This window comes from Nelumbo lutea, chromosome 6 (genome assembly GCF_056320005.1).
Source record: "Nelumbo lutea isolate HS-2025 chromosome 6, American lotus-T2T, whole genome shotgun sequence".
Taxonomy (NCBI): domain Eukaryota; kingdom Viridiplantae; phylum Streptophyta; class Magnoliopsida; order Proteales; family Nelumbonaceae; genus Nelumbo; species Nelumbo lutea.
The window spans coordinates 5673948-5698690 of record NC_142689.1 but is presented as its reverse complement, the minus strand read 5'-3'; the positions used below and the strand labels follow the sequence as shown (position 1 = coordinate 5698690).

Sequence of the window (24743 nt, the reverse complement as noted above, 5' to 3'; positions counted from 1 at the left end):
TATGGTGAGAACAATAAATCCAACCACACATTTTGGGAATTTCTCTTATAGACTGTGGGAATAGACCATTCTAATTCGGAGGGATTTTGGTTTCAATTCTAATTATAAGCCAAACTAACCCAGTGCAATAAAAATGCATATGTTTGGATAAAAGGTAAAATTATTTTATGAGCCCACTTCATTTTTAACACTGCCCATGAAAATGCTATTCTCCTAGGTTGTATTTGGTTTGAAAGGAAAGGTAGGCAAATGTATGGAAACCCATAAAAGGTTTGTACAGGTTTCCATACATTTTCCTTTCATTTCCTACTTTTTTTTCCTTCAAACTAAACACAGCCTTAGTATGCGCTTGTCTTTGGTGGAAAATTCATCAATTTAAAATCAACTGATGAATTTAAAATTTTAGGGAGTTTTTTTATGTGATAATCAATGAAAAATTCAATCGTTGGAACTTTTTACACTGATTTTCGATGTAAGCATTACACTGAAAACAAACGCGTGAAACCAATGCTACAATGGAGGATATGATTATGAGAATGCCCATGCTCTAATTAACTCTCCTTTTTCATTATATCTTCTTCAACTTTTACACTTCCGATGGAAACCAATGATGGCAAAATAAACTCACCTGATCTGTTCATTGGTTGGATGCTTACTTTGCCGCCACTGGTTGCATCCCAAGTCCAAAGGTAGAAAAACGATGAAAAGTGAAAACAAAAAAAAGGTTAAAACATTAACATTTTTGCAATTTTATCTCATTGTATCGTTAATTCAACAGAGTTGAAGATAAAGGCTGCATTTGTTTTAAGTGTAAATTCAGTTTTACACCAATGGAAAATATGAATCGGTTTAATTGTCGATGGAAATTGGGACTAGTAGATTTTGAAAATTTACATCAATCATGTTTGGTTGTCAAGGTATAAATTCTGTGAAAATTTACACAGAGACGGAGGGAAGAAGAAGGAGGAGGAGGAGGAAGAGAAGAGAAAAAGAGAGGGAATGAAAGAGAGAGAGAGATTGTGAGAGAAAGGTCGGAGGTGGGTTCAAATCTGCTGCTGCAACTGCAGCGGCGGTGACGGAACAAAAAGAAAAAAGGGGGAAGAAGGAGAGAGAGAGAGAGACATTAGTTTTACACCGATAATTTTGATATATATTTTATACGATTATTGGTGTACAAAAATTCAAAATCAATTTTACACCAATTTACAATATAAAATTACACTCTTTCCAAACATGTATAAAATCAAACCGGGGTATAAAATTTACCTCAATTCGATTTTCCACCCCAAACAAACATGGCGTAAATGTAAATATCTAAAAGTTTACATACCAAAGTGGCACATATAAAAGTTCATGCCCTAAAGTGAGACACTAAGACTAAAAAAAGTATATATACAAAAAAAAAACGTCCATACTCATAAAACAGATTTACATACATATCGTGACTTAGATAGTTGATATATAGTTTATTTACATTTATGGTAAAGCTGTATTTGCTAGTTTATGAGCTACCCATTATGGTTTATATTAACATTTATTTCACTTCCTTGATGGTGATGGCATATGATCTGGCTTCACTAGTTTTGGTGAAACCTCAAACCTCATTAAAATGACACTCTCCTACACTGATAAATGTAAAGAAAGACAGACGCTCTTATGCTTAATGTTAGTGGGCTTATACATGCATATCAGCAATCAAAGTTCAAAGTATTGACATGTATCAGCCCATATTGGTTGATACGTATCGTTCTGGGACCCCTCCGATACACCTCTATAGTGGGTGTGTCGGAGGTCTGACATGTTTAGGGGGTGGAGGAACCCTAAACCACCCCCCTGAAATGGTTTTAGAAAAAAATAAAAATAAAATAAAATAGTGTCGATTCGCTCAATACGCCCCCTACCAGCATATAGGCGTATCGATATTTTGAACCTTGCCAACAACTACCAATCCATGACCCCATTAAGGGCCTATTTATTTGCATTGAAGTCTAACATTGAATGTCTTTGAAATTGTGATAATTATTTATAGAGGTGTGTATTGGAGTTGATCAATTTTATTGGCTCTAAAAGTTTGAATGAAGAGAATGTCATAAAATCTGAATGTTGAGTTATGAAAAATGACAATTGACTATTTTAATTTTAGATATGAGAAAGCTTGTTTGACTTTTAATAAATTAACTACCAATTAATGAAATAACAAAAATAATTATAACAACAATAAACAAATAAAAAAACAATAAAATATAAATAAAAATATTGACAAATGAGGTAGTTCTTAAAAATTATTATTTAAATATTTAATACTAATTACTCAATTAACTAATTATGCATTATTGATGAAGTAATATTTGGAAATTATTATTTTGTTAGTTATATGTATATTATTTAATTACATGTTTTGTTTTCCAAAAGATTCCCGCAAGTAATGTATTCTCCTCATATGTTATTGTATTTTAATCAACAACAACAACAATAATAATAATAATAATAAGGTAATACTTATAAATTATTATTATTTTATCAATTATATATGCATAATTTAGTTGCATATTTAATTATTTTGTTATTTGTTCAATTATTTATTTAATTAGCAAAATATCAAATACAAAATTGTTAATTTATGGTTCATTCATTAATTAAAAATTATGCATTTTAAATATATTAATTAATTATTTCGATTAACTATAAATTTAATTAATATTAATTATTAATTATTAATTTAATAATATATAGGGTCCTTATAGCATATATAAAAGGAGTAACCTTTTGGTGGTATATTTGGAAAACAAAAAATGAGCTTTATTGCTATTATACATGATAAATGAGAGACATTCAAAGCAAACAAACGGGCCCAAATTGGATGTCATGGGGAAGTGCTCCCAATGCACAGTTGGGTTGTATTGAAGGGGCATGCTTTATGGGGAGTCATGCGAAATCCAAAGGAACATCACATGTATTAAAGGAGTAAGTTTGTTTTTAGTAACAATACTAAGGGCCTGTATGTTTTTCAGTAAGTTATTTACCTAGGTAAATGCAGTTATTAGGGTAAGTTTTTATTGGAAAATACTTATCCAAGTAAGTGTATTTATCCAAATTCTTTTATTTCTTAAGTAAAAAAAAGAAAATGACCATTTTAGCCATAAAATCTATTATTAAATGGGGCATTTTTGTCCTATTTAAGTGTTGGAATCTTTCCCCCATGTGAGAAAGTTATTTATCCACCTAAGAGATGGGTATTGGGTAAATGATGCCTAGCAAAATAAACTTTCCCTCAATTCCCTGGTCCCTACATTAATACCGAAAAATAACACATGGTATTCTTGGTCAATTATCCCATTGACCAACTTTCCCCATTCTCAAAATCCAAAAATCAACACCCCCTAAATATTTTCATGCAAATCTCCTGCCCACAAGAATCCTAGCCACATCTACTCATAAGACACTATAATCGCATATTGAGAACATCTCCTATGAATGGTTACACGCAAATACAGGATATAGTTCTCAATGTGCAGCTGTAATGATGTGTGGGTAGGAAGTCTTAACACTAAATATTCACACATGAGACAACACTTGTAATGAAATGCTTTGTCACTTGCCACATACTGAATAAAAGTGCAAGTTAAGTTTAGAAAGATAAAAGTGCACTCCCAAAATGCCTCACAGCTAATCCCAGTCGGTGTTGGGAGCATCTCCCAATGACAAATATGGAAGATGTTCCCAATGCATGCTGAGATGTAGTGTAGGACATTTTTGGGACGTGCTGGGTGGGGGCACATATGTAAACTCCAAAATACTACAGCCTTGGGAAGATCTCCTAACGCATAAGAACATACACCGCACGGGATGTTCATGTGGCTGCAATGTCATTTGGATAAGTGTGGGTAGGGGTGTTCACGGTTTGGTAATTAAACCATAGGCAATTTTTTGAAATTTAACTAGCTCTATTGCTTTTTTATATTTCTCGAACCAATGCCACCAATTGACCGATTGCAGTTTTGATCGGCTGGATTTTTCAGTTTGTTATATTTATAGCATATATTATAAATAAATATATATTATATTATACTATAAATAGTAAATAATATATATAACAGTGGATTTTGTTAATCACCGCTTTTTTTATAGGTTAATGGAAAACCAAATCAATCATTCAGTTTTTTAAAAATACAAAACCATAATTTGATTAATCGCATTTTTCGATTTGGCTTTCTTGATTTTATTCAGGTTTTTAGTTTTTCAGCTTTTTATGAGCATTGTGGGTAGGAAATCCGATTTGTTGACTTTACGCACGTACATGTTTAGTAGGATGAGTTTGGAAGGAGTACAAATGGAGTCCAGATCTCCTGTCCACACAAATTATGCCCACGTCTACCCACATAACATTGCAACCGCACATGGAGAACATCTCATCCTCTTACATAGTATTATGTAGGGGGAAATGTTCCCAATTCACGGGGGTAGTGTATTGTGGGTGGATGTGGACAGAGTTCTCGTGGGTAGGAGATTCGGGATATGGGCAACGTATATGCATATAAAATAATACAAAATATAAGGTTTTGCACTCTACATATTTGCATTTGTACTCCTTCCAAACTCAGCCGTAAAAAAAAAAAAAAAAAAAAAAAAAAAAAAAAAAAAAACATATTACATACTAATCGATAGATGTAGCATAAAGTGTAGGAAATAATAATATGTACACCTCTTTGTAGATATGTAAATTGGATTGTATTTGGTCCAACCCAATCCAGCGCAATGTGAGTCCACTTACAAATGGATGGGACCCAATCCAGTCCAAATCCAATCCAATTGGATCGAATCCAAACTGAATAAAATATAAAAAATATATAAAAAGTTATAAAAATATATTAAAATTAAAAAAATCTGAAACTTACAAAAAGTAAGTACTTCATAAAAATGTTTTTGTAAAAATACTTTCATATGTGTTTTTATAAAAATATATTTGTATAAGTGTTCTTTTGTAAAAATATTTTTATAAAAGTGATTTCTTGTAAAAGTATTTTTATAAATATGCTTTTGTAAAAGTAATTTCATAAAAATACTTTTATAAAAATGTTTTAGTAATAATTACTTTTATAAAAATGTTTTAGTAATAATTACTTTTATAAAAATGTTTTCATAAAAATATTTAACTGATTAATAAATTTTAAATTGTTTCATAATGAGATTATTGAAAATTTAGTTTAGATCAAATTCAGACGTATCCATTTATTTTAGATTGACTCAATCCAATGAATCGTGTAAATCCGATTTGATAAGGTTTTGATCCAAAACCGGTCGATTGACACCCCTACCGCGGATCCGAACTCGACGAAAGGTGATCGATCCGATGTTGAACTCATTCTAGCCAAGGTCTACTGAAGGAATCCTTTGTACTGGTCCATAGATCACGAATCCTTTGTAATTGTACTGGTGCCGTTACGAAAATCAACGACACATTGGGAGTCGTTCCCGCGACTCATTCGCACGCTTCCTTCCCTTTCCGAAGCAAGGAAACCGCCATTTTTTTTCAACGAGAACCACCACGTGGACAGTTCCATAACGCCTGAGTTACCCGCAACAGCTCCCCCTGTTCCTCCCTTCGTCCCTCCTCCCTCCTTCCATCTCTGTCTTCTCTCTCTCGTTGGGTTGTTGTCATTGTACATTCTCGACCTCCATTCGTGCCTTTCTTCTGGAAACACCAACCCGTTAAGGCATTTTCGGGTTTCCCAGAGCTTTCTCTGTCTCTGACACCGAGACCCATTTGCCATTTCAGTCGTGGAAGCTTGGGCGAGTAGACAGGTGACTTTATTGGGGGCCAGAGATGAATGGACGTGAAGAAGAGCGAACTGGGTTTGAGGTTGCAGTGGTGGTTCCGAAGAGGACGGTGAACGAAGGAGATGGGAGTTGCGATTGCGTTGAGCTTCTTGTTTCTGAGTTTATGAATGCAGGCTTGATAATTGAGAGAGTAGTTGGCCTTTCAGATGAGTTTATTAAGGTTTGATCGTTCTTCCTTTCCCTCCTCAATGTGTTATTGCCTTTCCTTTCCTTATTGGGGTTCTCTATTCGATGTTTCTTTTTACTATGTTGTCATTCAAGGATTTACTCCTGATCCCAGATTTTGCATTTATGAATCTTTAACGTAAAAGGTCAAACTCAAAAATTACTTTTTTCATTTTCCATGACCATTGCCAATAAAAAAAGAGACAACATGGCCATTACTTTTCCCGCAAGAGAAAAAGAAAACGATAACATCTTCCTGAATTCTACTATAGATAAGAATTTAGATATGAATGTTACTTTTAAAGAGAACATAAGCAAGTTTGAAGGTACTTTGATGTGTTCATTTCTTGGATATCTGGATTTGTGGTATCATTTAAGGTGCTTATTAAAAGAGAGTTTGTACAACATGGCCATTACTTTTCCCGCAAGAGAAAAAGAAAATGATAACATCTTCCTGAATTCTACTATAGATAACAATTTAGATATGAATGTTGCTTTTAAAGAGAACATAATCAAGTTTGAAGGTACTTTGATGTGTTCATTTCTTGGATATCTGGATTTGTGGTATCATTTTAGGTGCTTATTAAAAGAGAGTTTGTTCATAATTCTTTATTTCCTACAAAATTTGGTTATCAATTCCATTTCATATCCTTTTTCCCTTTTTGGGGCCCCTTTAGTTGGCAGCACCTCTGGAGATTTTGGGGAGGGTTGCATCTGACCTGCAAATAAGGAAGCCTACTCACATTGGTAATGATCGATTGATTCCCCATGCTATTGGATCTGCTTTTCTATTTTTTCACTAAAATAAGGAGGTATCATTTTATGGTCTACTGTTATGGGTAAAAGATATCTTTCTTTTCCAATTTCATGTAGTAATTGATGGGTTTCTTATAATTATGGATTGTTAGTATTTTGCTTATGGATTTGGTTCCAGGAATGGATTTACCATTTCAATGGGACGAGGTTGAAGCATTTGTGAGGCAACCTGACGGTTCATTGTTTAGTTGGTGCGAGAGGTTCCATTGCTTTCATCACCTAGTTTATGGAATTGTGAGTCATTGCCTTTTTACTTCTTTAAAAGATTATTGATTTGTTTGGACTTTTTTTTAATAATCAGATCAAATTCATATCATATGAAGTGTTGAAGTTTCATTTTTTGATTTTCATGATTATCAGAGCCCATATTATTATCCTTTTCTCTTCATAGCAGCTTGGTATAGTGTTACATGCCATTTGATTTTATTCAGAATAATCCATCCAATAGGATATCTTCCTTTTGTTCTTTCATCTTATATTGCTAATTATGAATTATGTCTAACTTCAATCCTACTTCAATTAATTTTGATGTACAAGTTTGACTTACCTACCTTTCATTTCCCTGGATATTCTTTTTTGTTCTCTCAATTGCCTGTTTAGTTCCTTTCTCCTTCTACCTATGCAACTCTAAAATGATCTGAGTTTTAACTGAAATTTCACAGGTAAACAAGAACAAGTCATTTGTAACTCTAAGTTTTGAAAGAAAAGAGTTTAAGTGGGAACAGGGGGAATCTCTACTTGCAAAATTGGAATCTGAAGGCATTGCCAAACAACCCTTCCCTTTGCATGGTATGCTCACTTGTACCTTCGTTCCAACTTCCAACTTATGCACAGTTTTTTTGGTGACATTTAAACTATGAAAAATTATTTATGTATAGATGAATCAAAGAGGAAGCAGCTCTTGAGAAGTTGGGCACTGAACTGGTTAGACCTCACATGGCAACCAGTTGATGAGATTTACTTGTACTTTGGGACAAAGGTGGAACAAATCTATGGATCTGGATGGCATTATAACATCTCCTTTTTGTCTCCCCCCCCCCCCCCCCAAACATGTAACTGATCACTCTATATTTCCTGTATGTAGATTGCAACATATTTTGTTTTCCTTGGAATGTATACACGGTGGATGTTCTTTCCTGCTGTATTTGGGCTTACTTTGCAGTTGATTAATTTTGGGTAGGTCTTGCTTCCTCTTAAAAATTCTTAATGCTGTTAAGCCTTCAATAATTTTGTCTGTTGGGTGCAATTTTATAGGATTTATGTGCTTACTTTGTGTTTGACATCTTCTTCAGATCATGGCAATTACGGATTCTTCCTATTTTCTTTATATGCATTATTTCTTGGGCTGTATTATTTTTACAGTTCTGGAAACGCAAGAACTATGCTCTTTTGGCCAGGTATATCAATTCGTTTATAGCCACCTTTCTTTTCAATGAAATCATAAATCTTTCATTGATACGTGGGCCATCAGACCACATGATATTAAATCATTTATTTCACATCTTCTGTGTAGATGGCCGGTGAGTAATTCAATACGAGTAGACTCTGGATATACAGTTCTGGACATGGGGCAGAGTGGCCTTCTGTCTGATGTGGAACTTGTGAAGAAGTTGGGAGCTGATAAAGCAAAAGAAAAAGAAGCATTTCAAAGAGACGAGTGGTTTGGACATTTACTGAGATTCAGAAATGATGCAATCATTATCTTGAGTATTATTTGTCTCCAATTACCATTTGAGCTGGCTTATGCTCATACATATGAAGTTCTTGGTTCTGATCTAACCAAGTAAGAATCTGAGCTGTGTTTGATTTTCTCTGGTAAAAGGTTAATATTATTATCTTATGATTGTAAGTAGCTTCTTCTTTTTAATCAATGTCTAGATCACATAATGTTTGGCAGTTCCTACCCATTTCCTTAGTCAAGCCACAAGTATGACTGCTAAATGCACTTTGACACTTGGGCACATCAGGCATTATCATAGTTATAGCTTTCACTATTTGTATGTGAGTTAATGACCATATTTACCATATGTGGAAGCATCTATACTGAAAAAGGTGGTTAATTATGAATTGCTCTTGGGTATCAAATTAACAGAATGAACTGTCATTTATTTACTAATCTCACATTAGTTATGTTGGCTTCACACAAATTCCACAGTTGAAACAATTTTATTTGTTTTTTCCCTTACATGTTTTTTGTCAGATGAATTGCAGAAAATTTATTCATTTTCCTCCTTTTTTATGTTGTTGGCTCATAATATATCTAAAGAAGATTTCTTTCCTTACTGGAGTCTGTCAGTGTTTGGTCTTCCTCTTAGGAATATCTGTAGTGAAGAGATTCTGTCATTCTGTGTTCGTAAAGTTGACCACATTTTCTCTACTTTAGTAATAATTTATGGATGTAGGCATTCTTCTTTTTTTTCCACTTCTCTACTGTTTTGGAAAATCATTTAGTATTGCTTCTGTCTTGCTTGTTGTGCTGGTTGCAGGATATTAACTTAAATCTTTCAGGCTATCTTGTTTCCTTTTTAGAAAAATAAGCTTGTGATGCTATTCAAACCATTAATTTTAACTTTATGATTAATGAAAATAAACTAATGCAATGCATTTTCTTTTCGACAATTGGAAGTGAAGATTAAATAAGTCTAATTTATTACTACCAATTTTTTGTCAATTTATTTTACCTTCCTGTTACCTGCTTTGTGATTGCTCTTACTATTTTTATATGGAAAAAACAACATATACCCCCTGCCTACTACACTAAATGAATAGTCTATATTCATTTAGTAGAAAATGGTTGGTAGGTTTTCTATGAAGTTCTCGTTATGATCTTTAGATATATCTTTGGTGTTTCAGGTTTAGTCTGACAGCTGTTTATCTTTTCGCCATCCAGTACTTAACAAAAATTGGGGGCATAGTTTCAGTCAAGCTCATTAAATATGAAAACAATAAAAGCACAGAGTATATGTCTGATAGCCTGGTGTACAAGGTGATTCTAGAATTTGGAAATGGACTCCTACTTGGTTTTCATTGTTTCTCAATGAAAATTCCTTATGATTGAACTCTAATGTTGCACTTTGTTCCTTGGGAAACAAGTGAATAAAGGGGGGATTTTGGCCAATGTAAAGGATTTCCCTATAACTTTCCCCTTTATCACTTACTGAGGAACCAAATGCAGCGTAGATTCTCCCACTGGTCTATTGTTATTTGGTATCGAGGCATCCCACTTAGTTTTTGTTGTATCTCAGAGGAAATCATGCCTGACCGCAAAATCTGTACATTCTCTCAGGTTTTTGGTCTTTATTTTATGCAATCATATATTGGTCTGTTCTATCATGCCCTTTTGCACCGAAACTTTACAACCCTCCGCCAAGTTCTTATTCAACGCTTGATTGTGTCTCAGGTAAGAAAAGGTAATTAACTTCCTGCCTGTATTTTGCTTCATGTACTTTTTTTTTTTTGCTTTTGTATTGATTGAAACTGAGAAGATGTTCTTCAGGTGTTGGACAATGTTATGGAGAACTCTCTTCCATATCTCAAATACAACTATAAAAAATATAGAGCTGTCCAGTAAGTTCCTTGATGGATTTCTATGCTTTACCATTTGTCTAGTACTTATACTTTGTGTCTATTCAACGGGTTTATCTCCCCTGTGGGCAATTTCTGACCATTTTGTATTTCCTAAAGTAAGAAAAAATACGAGAAGGGATCATCAACAGGGAAGATTCAAGTTACTTCTAGAGTAGAGAAAGAGTATCTCAAACCTGCTTACTCTGCAAGCATAGGGGAAGAGCTTGAAGATGGTCTATTTGATGGTAACGTGACAAAGCAAAGTCAGTTGACAGTTTGGTATTTGGACCAACCCTAAGTTTCTTGGTTGACTTAAAAGACAATATCCTTTGCAGATTTTCTTGAGTTGGCTTTGCAGTTTGGAATGGCCATGATGTTTGCATGTGCATTTCCCCTTGCTTTCTCCTTCACTTTGTTGGTAAGTTGCCCATATTTGCATGTCTATGCTGTTGTTGGGCTGTATAGGAATCTTGCTGCAGTCTAATGAGGAAAAGGGGGGGAGAATGAAATGTCTATTACACCTTGGTGCAGAACAATATTACAGAGATTAGAACAGATGCATTAAAGCTTCTTTCCATGTTGAGGAGGCCTATTCCTCGTGCTGCCGCAACAATTGGAGCTTGGCTAAACATATTTCAGGTACTATAGGCCTCGTATGACACTTGGAAGTTTGTGTCAATATGGGAGCAAGCTATAGAGCCTCCAATTCTTACTGAATTTTATATTGCCAAAAAATGGTTAATTCATTTCTGTTTTTTATGAGGCTCTCTGGATTTAAATTTAGGTTTGGCAGAAGTTCAGTGAAGAATGCCTATAAAATAAAGACCACCAATTCTTATTTGATGGGTGGGTATCCTAAAGGAATTTGACGGTTTTAAGCAGGGGATTTTGGTAGGCAATGGCAACATATATTTTTTTTCTTGAGAGATATTCTTGCATTGGTGTTCCTTGTTAATGGTTGATAGATTTCTTATTTGCACTCATTTAAGTGCTTCTAGATTGAGGGAATCTTGCAACCAGCAATTCTGGTTTGTGTAGTAACAGACTAAGACTAAGATGTGGTTCTGCTGAAGAATAAAACTGCCAGGACCTATCTGCATCTGTTAATTCATTATTCTTCCTGCAACCCTGTGATCTATCTAAAATATCATATCTTGTAATTTTCAGTTTCTGATAGTGATGTCAATCTGCACCAACTGTGCACTTTTGGTGTGCTTGTATGATCGGGAGGGCAAATGGAAAATTGAGCCAGGATTAGCAGCAATCCTTATCATGGAGCACATTCTCCTGTTTATCAAATTTGGATTCTCTCACTTTGTGCCAGAGGTAACTATCTCTCTGTTTGCTGACTGACTCACGAAAATGGCTGATTATCTGTTTTATCATATACTTTTTCTTCCTTTGATTTCTTCTACTTTTTCCCCCATTGCATCTCAAAACAACCCATGATATAGATTAGAGAAGTTCCACAAACAATATGATTCTTAAATTATAGGGTACCGCGCCACCACTCAAGAAGCTAAAGATCATGGAAAATTAATTTCCTTTCTTGGCAGGAACCTGCTTGGGTGACGGCAAAGCGTGTAAAGAGTGCAACTCAGGCACAGGATATGTGCTCTAAGCAGCTTTTGAGGAGCATCTCAGATAGAGAGAAGAAACCGAAATGAGGATAAGCACTACAAAATCTACAGGAGGTCAGGTCATCGTGAGCGTCTTGGAATAAAGCTTTATCCCTGAGAGATCTCCCCATTCATTGATCAACAAGCTTGTTTGGGCTATTTGGTTTTGAAACATCAGCACTGTGTCTCTGGAAAATAGGGTGATATGGTTTGTAAGTACTTGATTCCACTTTGTAGAATAGTAATGTCTTTTGAGAGGAAGAAGTTTAGTATTAAATGTGTAACATTTTGTACGTTGAGTCTCTTTTTTTCTCTCGTGATGGCTGTTCAGAATCTCAGATTAGTAGCCTGCAGATACTGTAATTTTTCATTTTGTATTACTTTTTACAGTCATCACAAAGAAAGAGGAGAGAGTGAGTTGGGTCGGCTTTCTGCTTTCATTACTTAAATGCAATATTTGATTTCTCAGTCACTGATACAGTTCATTCCAGAACGCATTAATTACCAATTTGTTTACTGGTCCGACGTGGTTTGGGATGTCCATATCCACCATATCGTCACCCCAAAGTCTTGTTTTCTCATTAAAAGAGTGAAACCATGGTAGTCTCCCCTAATTATAGAATTGGGGGTTACTTCTCGTGGAGTAGGTCTTAGTATCGAACCACATTAAATTTCCGTGTTCTTTGAGTGGTTTGTGTATGTTTGTTCTTTTGCCACATGGTATAGAGCATATAGGAACAGGTCTAGGATCAGACCTAAGATCTATTCTGTGAGTTCTGTCGATTGAACTTTTCTTTGGGCGTCACCACTGTCTTTGCTACGCTACCGTCAAGTGCTGTTCTCCGTTTTTTGTGGCAGTTTCAAGTACCTGTTTTTATTAAATTTTGATTTGTTTAAAGTTCTGCCCCTTTTTTTTTTTGTCATGGACCGATTTTCTGCACAAAGTGGCACCAGTTTCACGGCTAATATCATACCGTTGAATGGACTTAATTATTTGTCTTGGGCTAGAGGAGTTACAGTTGCTTTAAGAGCAAGAGGAAAAATAGGTTTTATAAATGGAAAAACTAAAGCACTCCTAAGTATGCTGAATGGGAGATGAATGATCAATTGATTTTATCCTGGATGCTTGGAATTATAGAACAAAAAATATATGATATTTTTGCCTAAGCTGAAACGACTAAAGACTTGTGGAATTCTCTTCGTAATATGTATGGACAAAAAAATAGCGCTTAAAAAATATTTGAGATACAACAAGAATCGGTTCAAGCTAATCAGGGAGGCAAATCTTTCACTCAATCAAGTACCCTATTGGTTGATGTGAAAATTTAAATGGATATGATAGATAAATCCATAGATCTAAAACATATTTAGTCTTTATAGGTAGAAAAAAAATTATATTTTCAAATTTTTTGTTAATTTATATTTTTCCTAAATATCTTCATGAAATTTTCATAAATATTCTGATAATACAAAAAAAAAATTGTGATTTGAATGTAAGAAATGTAGATCAACATAAATTTAAACATTCAAGAAAAAAGAAAAGAAATCACAAGATATTATAAAAGATTGAAAAAATTTACCTATTTTTGCCTTTTTTTTCAAAATTTGAAAAATCTTAAAAAAAATCAATATTTCATACTTGTTTTTTGCAAATCTAGCACTTTAAGAATGAAGTTTGGAGTTTTAGAGTCATTTGGGGGTGAAAAAAAGGCTTATTTTGGGGAAAGAAGCTAACTTTTCCCCCTTTATTTTTTATTTTTAGTTTTTGACTGTATTTTTTTCGTCAATACGCTACTGATACACCCCCGATATGGGTCCGATACGCAAGAAAAAAGGTGAAACATCTAATTTTCATGCATATCCTATATTGGTTTTTCAAATATACGATATTATACACTCCGTATCGGGCATATCGTATCGAAATTTTAAACTTGAATGGTACTGAGTATGATAACAAACCTTTTGCATCGTACCTTAAAAGTGAAGGGATCATACATGAAACCTCTTGTGTAGGAACTCCTCAACAAAATGGAGTTGTTGAGCGGAAAAATAGACATCTTGAGGTCACTAGGTCACTTATGTTTCAAATGAATCTTCCAAAATATTTTTGGTCAAATGCAGTTTTAGCTAATTGTTATTTGATCAATAGGTTGCCAAGTAGAATTTTGAATGATGAGTCTCCTTTAGAAGTTATCAAAGGACACAAAATTAATATCTCCCACTTTCGGGTTTTTGGATGCATTTGTTTCGTTCACCTACAAAATGCTGGAAAACATGATCACCATGCTTCTAAATGTGTCTTCATTGGAGATTTTTCTACAAAAAAGGGGTATAAATGCTATAATCCCAAAACTAAGAAACTATATATCACCTGTAATGTCTCATTTGTTGAGAATGAATTCTATTTTCAGAATTCATTAGGTCAAACTCAGAGGAAGAATTATCATGAATTTTCTCATTTTCCCCTTATTAGTGAAGATGTACATTTGAATCACATTACAAATCAAATAGGTGAACAAACAAGTGAGGACATAGATGTTCATGAAGAATGTCCTCCAATCTCTACTCAAGAAGATAGTGTTGATCCTATGGAACCCGTGGTTGAACCTAAACCTGATCCTACATTACAATCACATACATTATTCAATGACCAAAATCTTCCTCGAAGGTCATCGCGTGTTCATCAACCTTTCGCTAGACTTCAAGACTTTTACACCTATTATGTAGCTTCATTCCCTATTAAAGACTATGTTTGCTATGATAATATATCTTCTTCTCACTTAGCATTTTTAACTTCCATCGAAAAACATGTTGAACCATCTAGCTTTGATGAAGCTAAGAACCATCTGATTTGGAGGAAGGCCATGGATAAAGAACTTCAAACCCTCAATAGAAATTACACGTGGGATGTTGTGTCATTACCAAAGGGAAAGAAGTCCATAGGGTGCAAATGGGTTTACAAAATGAAATACAACAATGATGGTTTTTTAGAATGTCGTAAAGCAAGGTTAGTGGACAAGAGCTACACTCAAACCTATGGAGTTGACTACAAAGAAACATTTGCTCATGTTGTAAAAAATGAGCACTGTTATGGAGTGCTTATGTCAGTTGCGGTGAATTATGATTGACCTCTCTTCCAAATGGGTGTAAAAAATGTATTCTTACATGGTGACATCGAATAATAAATTTATATGGATCTCCCTCATAGACACCCACAAGAGTCTCATAACAGCTTGGTGTGCAAATTGAAGAAAGCAATATATGGTTTCAAATAGTCTTCTTGAGCTTGGTATACCAAATTAGTTTAGCATTTATGACTTGGTTTTACAAGAAATGCAACTAATTCATCTATGCTCATTAAAGGGAGTGGTTCAAATTCTATTATTGTTCTAATCTATGTGGATGACATAGTTATTACAAGTGGCAATACTCTTGGTATTTTTGAACTTAAGGAACATCTTAACAAAAGGTTTGATATCAAAGACTTGGGAAAACTAAACGAAAATATTTCTTAGGTTTGTTTCTTTTCTAAAGAAAATATGCCATGGATTTGTTAAAAGAAATAGAAAAATTAAGAGTAAAGCTAGTTAAAACTCCTATAGATTACAAGGGAAAATGCAACTTTAATAATAAACCTTTGAATAATAACACGAGATTCTAAAGACTTGTTGGACGATTGATCTATCTAACTATTACTAAACCGAACATTGCCTATGTTGTTAGCTTTGTTAGCCAACTTATGCATGATCCTAAAGCGGGACATATGAAAGATGTTGATCGAATTTTGTGATATCCTAAAGGATCACTAGGAAGAGGAATTTAGATGAAAAAGAATGGACATACAATAGAAAGATACTTAGGTGCAAATTGGGTCGGTGATGAAATGGAAAGGAAGTCCACATCGGGATATTGCATACTTGTTGGGGGAAATCTTGTTTATGGAAAAGTAAAAAATAAAATGTTATATCCTACTCAAGTGTAAAAGTTGAATATAGAGCCATGGCCTCAATGGATAGCAAATTAATTTGGTTGCAATTTATTCTTAATGATTTAGGGATTGCATCTCAGAAATCTATAAAGATGTTTTGTGGCAATCAAGCAATTATATACATAGCCACCAATCCCGTTTTCCATGAAAGAACTAAACACATTGAGGTTGATTGTCATTTCATTCAAGAAAAAATTCAAGCCAAAATCAAAACTCTTTATGTCCAAAGTGGAAAGCAACTTGCAAATATCTTTACTAAAGCTAATGATAAGGAACATTTCCAACAAATTTTATCCAAATTTGGCTCCATAGATATTTTTATCTCCAACTTGAGGGGGAATGTTGAACAAATGGCCTAATTACCAATATTCCGGCTCATTTTATGGAACAATCTTGTTATTCTTGGAAGTCGAATATTCCTTGTATTGTGAAAATATTATCATGAAATTTTTTTCCCTTTAACCATAATAGTCTCCCCTCATGACAGAATTGGGGATTACCTCTCGTGGAATAGGTATTAGTACCGAACCACGTTAAATTTCTGTGTTCTTTGAATAGTTTGTGTATATTGTTCTTTTGCCACAAATCCTAACAAATTGGTTCTCAAAAGCATTACTAGAGACCTCAAGATGAAACATTGGGGTCATTTGTGCTCTATGCTCTTTAGTGTAGCTTCCTTTCGCCTTTTAATCAAAACCCAAATGATCGATTTCAAGTTTCATTCTAGCTTGTTCGTCCAATAATGCTACCTAGGTTGATTTTCGTTCCAACCTCGCTTCTCTCGCTGGTCATCCCTAGCAACATATTGCGAGCGTAGTGGTTCACTGGTTCTAGTTGGGTTTGCTCTGGTTACATGCTCACCAAGATTTTTTTTTCTTTTTTTTTTTTTACATTATATGATAAACCCAGGTGGCTTGGCCATCGAATTTCAGAGAGAATTGATAAAACAATTCTGAGAAAATTGTGAACCTTGTTCACAACCAAACCTCGACTTTATTCCATGGTTTTTAAAACCAAACCGGTTAGGGGTATTGTTACCAGTTTTAACGGTCCGGTCCGTTTTGATAAAAATTTTAAAAAATTGGAAAATGATTCGAATGATTAATCGGCCGATTTAGCGGTTTGTTGACTAAAATCAGCGGTTTTAGGAAAATAAAAGTAATTTTAAGGAAAAACGAAACCAATCAAGTGACCGGTTCCCGGTTTTTCCACTCTGAGTCTGACCCGATTTTGAAAACCATGCTTGGTTCAGATTGGGTGTTCATGAGGTTTGCAACAAAATGAACATCAAAAGGGGAATGATAAACTTGTTATGAAATTGGTATAATTGGGCAATGGCACTTGACAATTTTCTTTGATAATTCTCCGTTTTGAGCTCCTCCGCTCCATGCTGGCGTTGAATTTTTTTCATGTTCGTTCTGCAAGTTTGATGCATGCATCGATCTTGGCCCTGGGTAAAATTAAAAGGGTTTCTAGCAGAAAAGGGCAATTTTTTGTCTTGAATATCAATAAAAGATAAAATGTTTATAAAATATAAAAAATAAAATAACTTTTTTTGAAAAATATCAAGCAAGACACTGTTCATCGTCTTCCTCTTCTTTTCCTTCGCCCTCTCCCTCTCTCTCTTGCTCTTCTTAATGAAACTGAAGCTCTGGTGTAACTGCGACGTCTGTCGTAGTTATCTCACTGCGAGCTGGTCGATTGAATTCAACAATCTCTGCGACTGGTATACCCATCTCCTGAAGTCTCCCAGCAAGACCATCCATGTCCATTTGCTCGGAAACACGATTACAGCCAATCCGGTTAACGTCGAGTATATGCTGAAGACGAGGTTTGAAAATTACCCAAAAGAGAAGCCTTTCTCCGTGATCCTGGGTGACCTCTTGGGTCGTGGCATCTTCAACAATTTTATTATATACTCTTTCTCTTCACTCCTTCCGTAACATCGGATGCAGGTACGTAGGAGTGAGTGTCCTCTCTTCTTCTCCTGTTATTATTAAAATTCTGCTGGAAATTAGAGAAACTGAAATTTCTTTTGTTGTTTGCAATCTCAGCAAAACTCTTCTCAATTTTCTTGATCCTATGAACCATCTTAATGTTATATGGAATTAAACGTGAAACTGAGTCCCGCACCTTTCTTTTGGATATGGGGAAGAGTCTGCGTACCTTTATTCTCGCGAGATTATTGCGTACCTTTATTGCTTTTGTAGCGAAATCATCCACCACGTCCTCCGCATCATATACTGCATCTTTAAGCTTGGCCAGCCAATCTATGACCTCAGGGTCTGTTGGACTTGTTGCTTCTGCATTCAGAATTGCAACTTCGATGGTAGATAGTAGATTCTCGAGCCTCCAACGCATTTCTTCCAAGTTCCAGGCCGATGATGCCTCTTCAAATACCCAACCACCGGCTTCCTTGAAAATCATTCCTGCAATGCTATAAAGACCCGTCAATTCCATTTTTCTTGTTCTTCCTTAATAATTACAGATGTTACATTTACACTAGAGCTTCAATCTCAGTAAAAAAAGCAAGAGAGAAAAGGAGAGGAAGAGGAAGACAATGAATAGCTGATAGAAAGTCTTCATCTTTGGGTTTGATGAGTCTCATGTGAGAAAGCTTGAGCTATTGAGCATGCTGTAAGGTAATACTCCAGATCATCTGCCCACAACAACTGTCTATATCTACTCACAATACATTACCCCTGTGAATTGGGAATATCTCCCCCTGTATAATACCACTTAGGAGAAGGAGAATGAGATATTCTGCATGTGTAGCTTAGATGTTATATAGGTAGATGTGGGCAGAATTTGTATGGACAAGAGATCCAGCCTCCAAGATAAACCAATAATAACACTCAACGCTAATTATAAAATACATTACCACTGACGTAGAGCATTATCATTGGTTAGTGCCTATGACCCAATAGTTGAGATAAGTACTTGACATACCTCCAAAATAGGAGGCACGGGATCAACCCATAGAAGTTAGAACCGTATATGTCGTGTTTGGCACAGTGGTCTATTATATATCATATGATGCATTTGAACAAGTTTTTAAGATATGATATCATAGTTATACCCTTGAATCAAATGGACCCCCCTACCACACCACACTCTATAATTGTTCTGTGATGTACAATAGAATCAATAAATATCTTAGTCATCTGTTAGGGTATGCTATAATAATCATTCAATCCATTTTGATAGTTGTTACATCAGCTATAAATGCAAGTAATTGTGGCCCAAATTTATGGCTGACATAAAGCAAACTGGTAGATCCCATATCTACTACAAAATTCAACTAATCGTTTATTGAACTTTCAATTTTGACTGGGGATGTAAACGCATAGATCGGGCTCGAATCTGATCCAACATTTTTCATGTTAGATCAGTTCTGATATAAAAATCTGATTCCATTTGATAGAATTAATAAAAAATATTAATTTAAATAAGGGCAAATTTTTTAAATTATCCCTAAGGTTTAAGAAATTGACTAATTATGCTTTTATTATTTTAGTATTATCTGTCTTGATTAACTGAAAGATTAAAAAGACTATTTTACCTATTATTATTCTTTAAATTTTCAAAATGAAACTTTTGACACCTTTCACAAATTGTAGAGGTTTATCTTCCTTACCGTCAGCATCTTAAATACTCCTATAATTCTTCTTCGTCTTCCTCGATCTGTCTTTGCCGCCCAGGTCCAGATCTAGGTTCATTGATATGAGATGAAGTGGGCAGTTATGGATAAGCTTTGAACTGATGTGAGCGGAGGGCTATCCTATACCTATTCTAGTTTCAACTTTCAAAGCCAACACATATGGCCTCTCTCTCTCTCTACCCTCCCTCCTCCGTCCTCCAAGTTTACAACCAGACCAGTGAAACTCGACGATGCAAGCTTGACCCTTTACGCCGAAACTGAAGCTCGACCTATAATTTTCAAATTAGAGAGAAAATAAGAGGGAGAAGAAGTTGAAAACAAAACGAAAAACGAAGATCTCTCTAAGATCAATCAGACACAGCACGGTTTCCGATTCGATTGGAAACTGGAAGACGACTCTGGCATTGGAGCCTTTGATATTCCTAAAATTTAGAAGGTGCCATCCGGACTGGCGAAGAATTTTCTTTTTTTGAAGGTGACTGGTGAAGAAATTCGGATATGCTTAACTTTGCTGCTACGTATCTCTCAGTTCTGCAAATGAAAATTCAGGGATAATTGCCACACCCACTATCCCAAATTACATGATAATAATTTATAGGATAAATTACAAATGCCCCCTTTTACTTTGGGAATTGGGGTCAGTGACATTCGATCAATACGGAAATACCCCTCAAACTTTCATTTATAATAAAGACCCCCTTTTACTAAGGGGTCGGTAACAATTGACAAATATCCCCTAAACGTTCATTTGCAATAAATACCACCCTCGACAAATATCCCTTAAAATTTCATTTCAGATAAAGACTCCCTAAACTTTCACTTTGTAATAAATATCCTTAATTGTTAAGTCAAATGATATAATACATTAAATTACCAAAATACTTACATAAATTTTCCTTAATTTTTTTTCTTGCCATTCCTCTTAAATCCCAATTGACAAAAAATATCTTCTTTTTTTCTAAAGATTAGTTTGGAAATAGTACAAATACAAATATGTATGGTACAAATACCTACAAAATAATATAAAATACAAAGTTTTGCACTCTACATATTTGCATTTGTACTCCTTCCAAACTAAGCTTTCATTCACATGAATGTGTCTGTTCATCTTAAAATATAAAAATTATCCATTCTTTTTTTCCAATAGTTCAACAAAAACCAAACAAAACCATAAATCTATATCTACTAGAAAGAAAGCTCTACCATTTCATTTAAATATTGAATCCAGCCAAAAATCTGTAAGAATCTATTAGATCAACCAAGAGGGATTCAATGTTATATTTATAAAGCTAATTGAATCATAAATCATTTAAATAAATAAGAAAATAATAGTTTAGGGTTTAAAAAAATTAAATAACTAAATAAGACATTTATTTATGTTTTTAATTTAACTGATGAAACACCAACCAAGGAGGATATTTGTCGCAAATTTGGCTGAGTTTGGAAGGAGTACAAAATACAAATATGTAGAATATAAAACCTTGTATTTTGTATATATTTGCACTCTATATATTTACATTTGGACTCCTTCCAAACTCAGCCAAAGTAAAAGTTTAAGAGGGTATTCTGATCCGCTAGTATGGGGATATCTGTAACTTACGCTAATCTATAATTTACCGAAAAAATATATGCTGCCGAAGAGTAGTGAACTATTGATAATTTGATGTGTAAAAAAAGGGTGAAAAAAACTGTGAAAAAACTACATGCATGTGAAAGGTTCCACCGAGAGTTGAACTCGGGCTATTGGATTCAAAGTCCAATGTCCTGACCACTAGACCATGGAACCTGACGCATGACAGCAGCGTACGGAACCTTTCTTTATAAATAAAATAACATTCCGATGCAATCCAGCGAAGTCACATTAGCGCACCACACAGAGGCGCCCCACAATGCCCACAGTATATCCTGACCTTGTATCGGAAACATCTCCCGATGACAAGAACGGAAGAAACATCATCAGGAGATATTCCCGACATTGTGGGGCGCCCCCGGCGCTGATGTGAATTCCAATCCAGCTTCAGAAAAAACTCTTTTCTGAACACGGATTGCAAATCTCTAGATAATTACCCTCGTGTGATGATCTTACCGAATCAAAATTTATCTTAATAAATCAAAACAAACATATAAAAATAATTAGATATGAATCTCGTAATAGTAAAGTTGGAAACTTGGAATTATTTAGTTCGATGGTTTTGAAGTGTAGTGTCATTGTTTAATTGTGAAAATGAATTGTTTTCCTACATAATAGCATTTATCGAGGAAATTGTTCATATTTCTTCACTCGATGCAACCAAAAGAATCACTCTTTAGCCCACCTCAGAATTATTAGTTTTATTAATGAATTCTAACTGTGGATTGATGTTAAATTTACGAGTAGTATGTGGTTTATAAGGGGAGGCTACTATGGAGGGCTATAATTTCAGAATTCTGCAGTGGTTTGTTGTATATTTCTCTCTATTATGCCTCAAAAGAGAATGGACTTCAAAAACTCCCATATGGTGTCTTAATAATAAAGGGGGGGTTAGTTTTTTTTTTTTTTAGATTTTGAGAAGTGGGAAAGTTGGTTGATTAATAAACTTATATTCTTTTTATGGGGGATTAGAAAAAAATTTATTTTGATGGATACTCATCTTTTAGGTGGATATAAGGGTGTCAATCGACCGGTTTTGGATTGGACCCCATCCAGTCAAATCAATTTGGATGAATTGGACGGACCAACAATACATTGGATTGGACCAATCTGGTCCAAAATATTTATTAGATTGGATTACACCTTGTCCATTCGTAACAAATTTATATTGGATTGGGTTGGAGTAAGCCAATATCCGATCCATTGATATAAGATAAGAATATGTGTCAATGGATCAGGTTTGGGTTGAAATCAATCTAAATCAAAATGAATTTGAACAGATTGGACGGTCCAAATATTGAATTGGATCAACCCAAATTGGTCCAAAAGATTCATTGGATTGGATTTGACTTGGCCCATTTATAATGGATTCACATTGGACTGGATCATATTGGACCAAATCCAATCCAATTGACACCTCGGGTGGATAATAACTTTTCCATGTAAGAAGAAAGTTGTTACTGGATGAAACAAAAATACCTCTTTTAAAAATAATTTTTTATAGCTAAAATAGTCATTATCTTATTTACTTAAAAAATAAAATAACATGAATAAACAAACGGGACCTATACTTTTGTTTCTTAATGTGGAAAATGATACAGCCTTACAGGATAAGGGTCTTATTTAATGAGGAAATACTCTCGTGTATGATGTTTCTTTGATAGTTTTTACTTGTCTTTAAAAAAAACACACAATCATGAAAGATAAAGAGTGCCAAAATCAATGTGTATAATAAGTTAGTAACATTATAACAATGCCAATAACCTTTCTTTTTTTGTTATTTGATATCTTAAAAAACCACCATAATATTATATTTTGAATCATTGGAAACCTGAAATATACGACATAGGTTTAGCTGAACGCATCCCCTTCAAGAACTATCTTCCGTTAATTAAGGGATTGGGATAACTTCGATCCATAAAGAAGAGTTTGGGTGGGTTTGGATTTGACTTTTGTCAAAGATTTAAATGGGCCCGAGACTAAAGAGATGTAAAATGTTAATTGGGCTAACCCAAATTGCACCCAAATCCAAATACCACTTAGAATGCTTGATGAGAACTCCACAAGCCCAAATTTGCTGTTCTTTGGACTTCAGCTAAGTTTTCACTTGAAGCTTCTTGCCCATCTGAGAGGGCTGAGCCACGACAGCTTCTAGTTTCCTTGGTGATCTCCACGTAGACAGACTATAAGTTATGACTATTCACAACGCTTGAAAGCAGTTGAGCCAGCTTAGCTGAATCTTCAGCTCAATCCTCCTCTTTTCCAAACAGGCCTTTCATTTAGACATTTCTCGAAAGAAGTTTAACCAAAACTACTTTTGGCTTTAAAAAGTGAGTCCCACCTAAATAGCCTATTAAGTAATGTTTAAGAAAACCTCAAAGAAGCATGGCAAAAAAATTGGCTTTCCTCTTAGAGCTTCTTCTGGTGCCCATTTGGGAGGACTTTCGTGTAGTGTTTTTTTTTTTTAATATATTGTGAAGGGCCACACACGGTGGTAGCCCACCCCTAACCTAGGTTGTGAGTGGAATTCGATCCCAAATCACCGCTACGACCAATAGGAGACCTTACCAACCAGCTGGTTGGCACTTTGCTTTGTGCAGTGATTTCTGGGTTTAAAAAATCCCACATAGATGTCCATAAGCTATGCTTGGTGAGAGCATTAGAAAGCCCAAATTTATTGTCAACTAGCCAAATTTTTGGCCTTTTCATAAAGCTTGTTCTAGTAACCTCTTCAAGTGTCTCAGTAAAAGTAGTTCAATCAAAGTTTCAATCCACAAATGAATCTTAAATACTTGTTTGGGAGGGCTTTCATGTAGTGGCTTATGATGTTACATGATGTGAAAAACCCAAAATGCATGGAAGTCATATTTGGTAAAAAAATGAAAAATAAACTCACATTAGCTACAAAATCGACTTTTCAATAAAGCTATTTTAGGTATTAGGAAATTTTCCAAAGCAGCTGATAGATATCTCATGTATCAGAAACCAATGCCGTTTTCTTGAAAAACGATATCACATTTGAAATCCACTCTTTTAGACCACACTTGATGTTTAGTTACACACTTTTTTCCTAAAAAATGTTTTCTTAAACCATGCATTGGAAAATAAGGAAAGGTGTGATATGAGAAACCATCATTTTTGGTATTTTATCATTTCTTTCTCTTTTATCATTGTTAATGGCAATAGTATGCTGATGTGGCATTGAAAGAGCCTATATAGCAACAATTAGTAGCAGTGTCAACGATATTCGAAAATCTGATTTTGAATTCGAGATTCGACATAATCGAATTGAATTATGATAATTCGAATGTTGTAATCAGTCGAATTTGAATAACCTGATTTGATTCGATAAATATCCAAAATTGATTGATTATTTAATTCGTGTATATAATATAAAAAATATTTAAAAGTTTTATATAATTTATATATAAAATATTTATATACTTTATCTAAATAAAA

The 24743-nt window shown here is 34.5% G+C and overlaps 1 protein-coding gene, 1 long non-coding RNA gene and 1 other non-coding gene across 4 annotated transcripts; 1 reads left to right on the top strand and 2 right to left on the bottom strand.

Moving 5' to 3' along the window:
- The first annotated feature begins 5532 nt into the window (after positions 1-5532).
- Positions 5533-12477, top strand: LOC148847018 (anoctamin-like protein Os01g0706700). Of its 2 annotated transcripts, XM_088949360.1 has the most exons (16): positions 5533-5998; positions 6681-6750; positions 6938-7053; positions 7482-7608; positions 7698-7798; positions 7904-7995; positions 8112-8216; positions 8333-8602; positions 9673-9805; positions 10106-10219; positions 10316-10386; positions 10504-10631; positions 10722-10804; positions 10918-11025; positions 11554-11712; positions 11943-12477. In XM_088949360.1, exons 1-16 carry the CDS (start codon positions 5825-5827, stop codon positions 12051-12053), a joined length of 1962 nt encoding a protein of 653 aa, XP_088805486.1. In that variant the 5' UTR covers positions 5533-5824; the 3' UTR covers positions 12054-12477. The 2 variants fall into 2 exon arrangements, with proteins under 2 accessions (XP_088805486.1, XP_088805487.1); XM_088949361.1 differs by lacking the exon at positions 6681-6750 and having other exon boundaries at positions 5665-5998.
- A 4973-nt stretch (positions 12478-17450) lies between these two features.
- LOC148847017 (uncharacterized) lies at positions 17451-20220 on the bottom strand. Its single transcript, XR_016100525.1, has 3 exons — positions 19631-20220; positions 18187-18422; positions 17451-17980 (listed from the first exon to the last, which is right to left on the bottom strand). It is a non-coding gene; the product is annotated as an uncharacterized LOC148847017 (long non-coding RNA).
- Positions 20221-21368: 1148 nt separating this feature from the next.
- Positions 21369-21440, bottom strand: TRNAQ-UUG (transfer RNA glutamine (anticodon UUG)). The gene has a single exon. It is a non-coding gene; the product is annotated as a tRNA-Gln (tRNA).
- Positions 21441-24743: the final 3303 nt, after the last annotated feature.

Excerpts from the sequence above, each read along its gene's own strand:
- LOC148847018 (XM_088949360.1), top strand. The coding sequence starts at position 5,825 with ATGAATGGACGTGAAGAAGAGCGAACTGGGTTTGAGGTTGCAGTGGTG. Across the intron at positions 7,799-7,903 it reads ACTTGTACTTTGGGACAAAG|ATTGCAACATATTTTGTTTT; the intron begins GTGGAACAAATC and ends TCCTGTATGTAG. Across the intron at positions 7,996-8,111 it reads TTGCAGTTGATTAATTTTGG|ATCATGGCAATTACGGATTC; the intron begins GTAGGTCTTGCT and ends CATCTTCTTCAG.